This window comes from Impatiens glandulifera, chromosome 1 (genome assembly GCF_907164915.1).
Source record: "Impatiens glandulifera chromosome 1, dImpGla2.1, whole genome shotgun sequence".
NCBI classification, from domain to species: domain Eukaryota; kingdom Viridiplantae; phylum Streptophyta; class Magnoliopsida; order Ericales; family Balsaminaceae; genus Impatiens; species Impatiens glandulifera.
In genome coordinates, this window is record NC_061862.1 from 74,479,875 (window position 1) to 74,486,494 (window position 6,620).

The window sequence follows — 6,620 nt, forward strand, 5'->3', positions numbered from 1 at the left end:
TATTAATGTTAAAACGTCCCGCGTTTATCAAATTTGGTGTTGAATTTAAAATATAAAGTCTTTGTAGCCTAGTTGGTTAAAGAGTTGTACTTGTTTTGTTAGGTTGCAAGTTCGAAACATACTTCTAGCATTTTTAATTTTATTTTTAACCGTTTTAAATTTAAAAACGGGTAAACCCACAATCCGACCCAAGTATCCAAATTAACCACAGCTCTCGACCCGGCAATCCGGACACTTTAAAAATTAAGCATCATTATATATATATATAGATTAGTTAGTTAAAAAGTTGAACTTATATTAATATTAAAACGTCCCGCGTTTATCAAATTTGGTGTTGAATTTAAAATATAAAGTCTTTGTAGCCTAGTTGGTTAAAGAGTTGTACTTGTTTTGTTAGGTTGCAAGTTCGAAACATACCTCTAGCATTTTTAATTTTATTTTTAACCGTTTTAAATTTAAAAACGGGTAAACCCACAATCCGACTCAAGTATCCAAATTAACCACAGCTCTCGACCCGGCAATCCGGACACTTTAAAAATTAAGCATCATTATATATATATAGATTAGTTAGTTAAAAAGTTGAACTTATATTAATGTTAAAACGTCCCGCGTTTATCAAATTTGGTGTTGAATTTAAAATATAAAGTCTTTGTAGCCTAGTTGGTTAAAGAGTTGTACTTGTTTTTGTTAGGTTGCAAGTTCGAAACATACCTTTAGCATTTTTAATTTTATTTTTAACCGTTTTAAATTTAAAAACAGGTAAACCCACAATCCGACCCAAGTATCCAAATTAACCACAGCTCTCGACCCGGCAATCCGGACACTTTAAAAATTAAGCATCATTATATATATATAGATTAGTTAGTTAAAAAGTTGAACTTATATTAATGTTAAAACGTCCCGCGTTTATCAAATTTGGTGTTGAATTTAAAATATAAAGTCTTTGTAGCCTAGTTGGTTAAAGAGTTGTACTTGTTTTGTTAGGTTGCAAGTTCGAAACATACCTCTAGCATTTTTAATTTTATTTTTAACCGTTTTAAATTTAAAAACGGGTAACCCACAATCCGACCCAAGTATCCAAATTAACCACAGCTCTCGACCCGGCAATCCGGACACTTTAAAAATTAAGCATCATTATATATATATAGATAACTAGAATTAGTCGTATAAATATCTGTGAGGTATTACATTGTAAATCAACAAGTATTCAAGTGACATAGTATTATTCTTTGTAAGATTTTACTCTCTCTCTTTAGAATTTTTGTGTCAATTCTATTAAACGTCGAGTGTTGTGTCGTGTAAGACTGACTAATTACTCGTTTTTGCGAAGATTGTAAATAGTATCGCACGGATCGTTAATGAAAAGACTGATCCTTTTGGAACCGTAGCATGTACTATTCTCTACTACTAACACTGGTAATTGTTGTGAAAAAGAGAATCAAGATATACCTAATTCCCATTGATTATCGGGTCAAATATTTCCAATTGAATGGAGAAGCCATCGCTGACTAAAGATTCCCTCTCATTTCTCGCCGGCTTCCTGGTGAACGTCGGAGTTACAGAGAAAATTCCACCGGAGTTCGATTCCAAAGGATTCTGTTCCGACTTCTTTCGTAGTATAATCAAAATCAATCGCATCGAACGCGGCCGAATCTCGTCTTCTCTCTCCGTCAAAGCCTGTCTCGCTGTATGAATCAATTCCATCGTCTATTTTGATTCTTTTATTTTGATTTTGATTTTGATTTTGGTTCTTTGGGTTTTCTCTTCCAGAATAAGTATGGCGGTTTGCACGGTGGTTCATTTGCATCTGTGGCAGAGACGATGGCAACCGATTGTGCTAGAACTGTTTTGGGAGATGATGATGATAAAGACGTTTTCCTTGGGGAATTGAGCATCTCTTATCTCTCTGCTGCTCCCATTGATGTGAGTTTTCAATTACTTATTACATGGTTTTCAAATCTGCTTTGATTTCTTGAATCATGAATCTCGAATCTCAATCTGTTTGCAAATTGGATTGGTGGGTTAGTCTCTAGGTTTTTGTTCTTCATCACTATGAACTCTCAATTATACTTGGCTGAAATACTTTAGAATCACATACTACACTCCCTATAATTACTAGTTGTTTTTAGCACTTTGTCATGGCTGATCTGATCTTCTTTGGTTCTAAATTAGTCTGATTTGATCGTGGAAGCTTCTGTGGTGAAGAGTGGAAGAAACTTAACAGTGATTCTAGTCGAGTTCAAACTCAAGAACTCGGGAAAGTTAAGTTGTCTTTCTCGGGCTACTTTCTACAACATGCCTCTCGCCAAGTTATGAGGTATAGAACATTTTCTATAATGAGTATTATTGGAAATAGATTGATCGGGTAAGCCTATTTGTTTACAGTATTTACTAGTAGATTTGGACACCTAAGAAGACCAGTAGATTTCGACACCTAAGAAGAGCTCGACCCAATACTTTATTTATGTCCTAGTTGATCATGATTCGACATTGACAACAATAATAATCATTTGCCTGTTGCTAAGAGGAAAAACAGTCTTTGTCTAAAAATTGCGTTAAGAAATGACACAGATGTATAGAACATTTTAACAAGATAATGTTTTTCAACAATCTCAAAATAATACTTAAATTAAAGTTGGAGGTGAGACTTCTCGGAAAAAATTCGGGGAAGTTGAGCTGTCTTTCTCGTGCCACTTTCTACAACATGCCTAATGTGAAATTATGAGGTATAGAGCATTTTCTATAAATTGAGTATGATTGGAAATAGAATTAATTGATTTCCACTAATTTTACTCCTTACCTGCTCCAGAATCTGATTTTGTATAGATGAACATGTAGATGAGGCTTTTCATGATTTAGTTATCTAATTTAGATGCATTTTTACACTTTAGTTGTCTAATATGGGATTTTCTCTAAATCTTGTGGTAGCATGACTGATTGAATTTCTTGTATCTTGGGACCTGATTCCTTCTTGAGGATACATAGTCAGCCCACAGACCTATTTGTTTATAGTATTTACTCTTAGATTTCGACACCTAAGAAGAGCTCGACCCATTGCTTTATTTATGTCTTAGTTGATCATGATTCGATATTGACTAAAACAATAATGATCTGCCTGTTCTTCAGAGGAAAATAGTATTTGTCTAAAAAAATGCTTTGAGAAATGACATAGGTATATAAAACATTTTAACGAGAGAATGTTTTTCAGCAACCTCAAAATAATCTCCAAATAATACTTAGATTAAAGTTGGAGGTGAGGTTTCTCAACAAAAACCCTAGTTAAAAAAAATCAACTTATTTGAAAATGGGCACTTGGTGAGTATTAACCCAACTCATTTCTTGCAGTTGCAGGTCATCTAATGTCAAAGAGAAATGGAAGCATTAAAGATTAAAGGAGGAGAAGAAGGATGAGTCTTCATCTGTTAATTCATATGATGATGGGATGATTGTTGACATAATTTATACTTGTTTTTCTTATGTGGTATAAATCATTTTGTCATACAAATAGTATATCTTTAGTTCTAATTTTAAATCATTTATCACTTGAGAGCATTGTTTCATTGTAATTTTTTTTTTGAAAAACAAGAATAATTTTGAATTATTTGTCTGTAATAACATAATTACTTGTTAGCAAGACAACAAACATGTACAAAGTTATTCAAATAAACTCTTGCAATCTAATCATCTTTCATTTGAAACCCAAAGAAAAACCACCCCAAAAACCTACACATTTACTATCAACATTTTACCATATCTTTTACCTATCCAATATCTCATTCATTTGAAACCCAAAAAATCCCCCAAAGTCGATACATTTACTATCAACATTTTACCATTATATCACATATCTCATTCTAAACAATGTTCCATTTGACACTTACTATCAACATTAAAAAGGGGAAGAACTAAAATGTCATCTTATAAATCAGATGTCATGGCAGACCCATGTAAGCCATATAGGATATTCTCGTCACAGTTCTTCAAATGTGCAGAGTAATCTAACACTTGTGCTCGTTGAACAAAATCCAGTCAGTAACTATAAAAACTCTAATTTGCATTGCTTGTTTTGCTAAATCCATTCCTAACTATAAAGACGTTTTCCTTATGGAACTGATCATGTCTTATTTTTCTGCTGCTCCCATTGATGTGAGTTTAAATTTAAACTTTACTTATTAATGTTTTTTAAGTCTGCTTTGATTTGAACTTTGAGTTCCAATCTGTTTGCAAAATGGATTGGTGGGTTACTCTCTAGGTTTTGGTTCTTCATTTATATGAACTCTCAATTATACTTCAACTGAATTCTCCAATACACTTATTTGAAAATACTTTTTGGGTCTGAACTGGATCCATATGAGAATGTCAATAAACTTTTTAATATTTATCTTGTGTAATATTAAGTTTGTTTTCAAATCTAATTTTCTCTGGATGCGTGGATACCTAACAGAAATTTTATGTTTATGCATTTGACTAGCAATTCATGACATAGTTTTCACTTAAGAAAACATGCACCATCTCCCCCATTAATCCATTGGCTAAGGTAAAAATGAAGCAATTGAGAATCATTTCCAATTCCATTCAAATAAATCATTACAATCTTCCATTTGAGACCCATTTCTTAAACAGATACACTTGTATAGATCTCATCTTGTTAAAAATGATACTCTCTTGGTTTGAAACAATTAACCATGAAAAAAAATGGAAGAACTCAGAAGCCTTTATTGTCATCTGGTTAGATGTACATGGCAGACCATGTAGCCATTATGGGCAAATATCATCACAGTTCTTCAAATTGCACCAGCCAGGAATTGAACCGGGTCTTTACCGTGGCAGGGTACTATTCTACCACTAGACCACTGGTGCTTTGTTTTGAAAACCCGGTCTGTACCGTGACATCGTATTATTGACCTGATTTTTGTAACTTTTTCAATGATCTGAAGATAGTATTTAGATTAAAGTTCGAAGTTTCTAAAATAAACCTACTAAAAAAAACCAACTTTATGAGAAGTTATGAGGTATAGAACATTTTCTATAATGACTATAATTGGAAATAGAATTGATCGATTTCCACTAATTTTATTCCTCCAGAATCTGGTTTAATATTGATGAACATGTAGATGAGGCTTTCCATGGTTTAGTTAAGTAATTTAGATGCATTTTGATACTTTAATTGTATAATATGGGATTTTCTCTAAATCTTGTGGTCTCATGATTGATTGAATTTCTTGTATGTTGGAATCTGAATCCTTCTTGAGGATACACAGGCAGCCCACATAGGCTGGGTAAGCCTATTTGTTTATAGTATTTACTAGTAGATTTCGACACCTAAGAAGATTAGTACATTTTTCAACACCTAAGAAGAGCTCTGCTTTATTTATGCCTAGTTGATCATGATTCGACATTGTGAAAAATAATATCATTGCCTGTTGCTCAGAGGAAAAACAGAGTGTTTGTCTAAAAAATGCATTGAGAAATGTCACAGATGTATAGAACATTTTAACAAGATAATGTTTTTCAACAATCTCAAAATAATACTTAGATTGGGCACTTGGTGAGTTTTTACCCAACACATCTCTTGCAGGTCATCTAATGTCAAAGATACATGGAAGCATTAAAGGAGGAGAAGAAGGACGAGTCTTCAGCTGTTAAATCATATGATGATGGAATGATTATAGACATAATTATGCTTCTTCTTTTTTATGTACACAGATAGTATATCTTTAGTTCTAATTTTAAACCATTTATCACTTGAGAGCATTGTTTCATTGTTGAACTTCAATTTTAAACAAGAATAATTTTGATTTAATTAAGTGTCAGTGTCACAACAAACATGTACAAAGTTATCCAAATAAACCTGATCTAATCATTTGAAACCCTCAAAGCCTACACATTTACTATCAACATTTTACCATTATCCTTTACCTATCCAATATCCGATTCATTTAAAACCCCCCAAAAAACCCAAAGCCTACACATTTACTGATAACATTTTACCATTATCTTTTACCTTTTAATCCCATCATATATCTCATTCTTATAGCCACATACAAGGAAAACCTCCTAAGCACACTTACTATCAACATTTTACCACAATAATTTTTTTATCTACCTTTTTTTTACCTATCATATATCTCATTTTACTAGTAACTGCCCCCAACACAAAAAAAAGACCTCACATACAAGAAAAACCTCCTAAATAATGTTCCATAACTTCCATTTGACACTTACTGTCAACATTATCTTTTATATATCTTTGTTCAAAATGATATTCTCTTGGTCTAAAACAAGTAACAATGATATAAAAAAGGAAGAACTCAGAAGCCTACTTTCTCATCATACAAATCAGATGAACATGGCAGACCCTTGTAAGCCATTAGAGGCAAATTTCATCATAGTTCTTGAACAAGTGCACCAGCCGGGAATTGAATCCGGGTCTGTACCGTGGCAGGGTACTATTCTACCACTGGACCACTGGTGCTTGATAATAAAATTGAATGTGAAACTATAAAAGCTCTAACTCTGATTGCTTGTGTGGCTAAATCAATTCCTAACTATAAAGACGTTTTCCTTAGAGAACCGAGCATGTCTTATCTTTCTCATGCTCCCATTGATGTGAAATTTAA

General features: G+C 32.9%; 1 protein-coding gene and 1 non-coding gene across 4 annotated transcripts; one reads left to right on the forward strand and one right to left on the reverse strand.

Annotated features, from left to right (window-relative positions):
* The first annotated feature begins 1,459 nt into the window (after window positions 1-1,459).
* On the forward strand, window positions 1,460-5,803 carry LOC124921538 (acyl-coenzyme A thioesterase 13-like). 3 transcript variants are annotated; one of them, XM_047462209.1, is made up of 4 exons: window positions 1,460-1,687; window positions 1,771-1,923; window positions 2,173-2,317; window positions 5,579-5,803. In XM_047462209.1, exons 1-3 carry the CDS (start codon window positions 1,490-1,492, stop codon window positions 2,314-2,316), a joined length of 495 nt encoding a protein of 164 aa, XP_047318165.1. In that variant the 5' UTR covers window positions 1,460-1,489; the 3' UTR covers window position 2,317; window positions 5,579-5,803. The 3 variants fall into 3 exon arrangements, with proteins under 3 accessions (XP_047318165.1, XP_047318166.1, XP_047318167.1); XM_047462210.1 differs by lacking the exon at window positions 5,579-5,803 and adding an exon at window positions 3,346-3,565; XM_047462211.1 differs by lacking the exon at window positions 5,579-5,803 and adding an exon at window positions 3,352-3,565.
* A 504-nt stretch (window positions 5,804-6,307) lies between these two features.
* On the reverse strand, window positions 6,308-6,395 carry LOC124923184. Its single transcript, XR_007098192.1, has one exon. It is a non-coding gene; the product is annotated as a small nucleolar RNA snoR114 (small nucleolar RNA).
* Between the last annotated feature and the right edge of the window lie 225 nt (window positions 6,396-6,620).

Bases quoted from the DNA above. Each gene is read 5' to 3' on its own strand.
- LOC124921538 (XM_047462209.1), top strand. From the start codon at position 1,490: ATGGAGAAGCCATCGCTGACTAAAGATTCCCTCTCATTTCTCGCCGGC. The intron at 1,688-1,770 runs GTATGAATCAAT...TTTCTCTTCCAG, and splicing joins CCGTCAAAGCCTGTCTCGCT to AATAAGTATGGCGGTTTGCA. The intron at 1,924-2,172 runs GTGAGTTTTCAA...GTTCTAAATTAG, and splicing joins TCTCTGCTGCTCCCATTGAT to TCTGATTTGATCGTGGAAGC.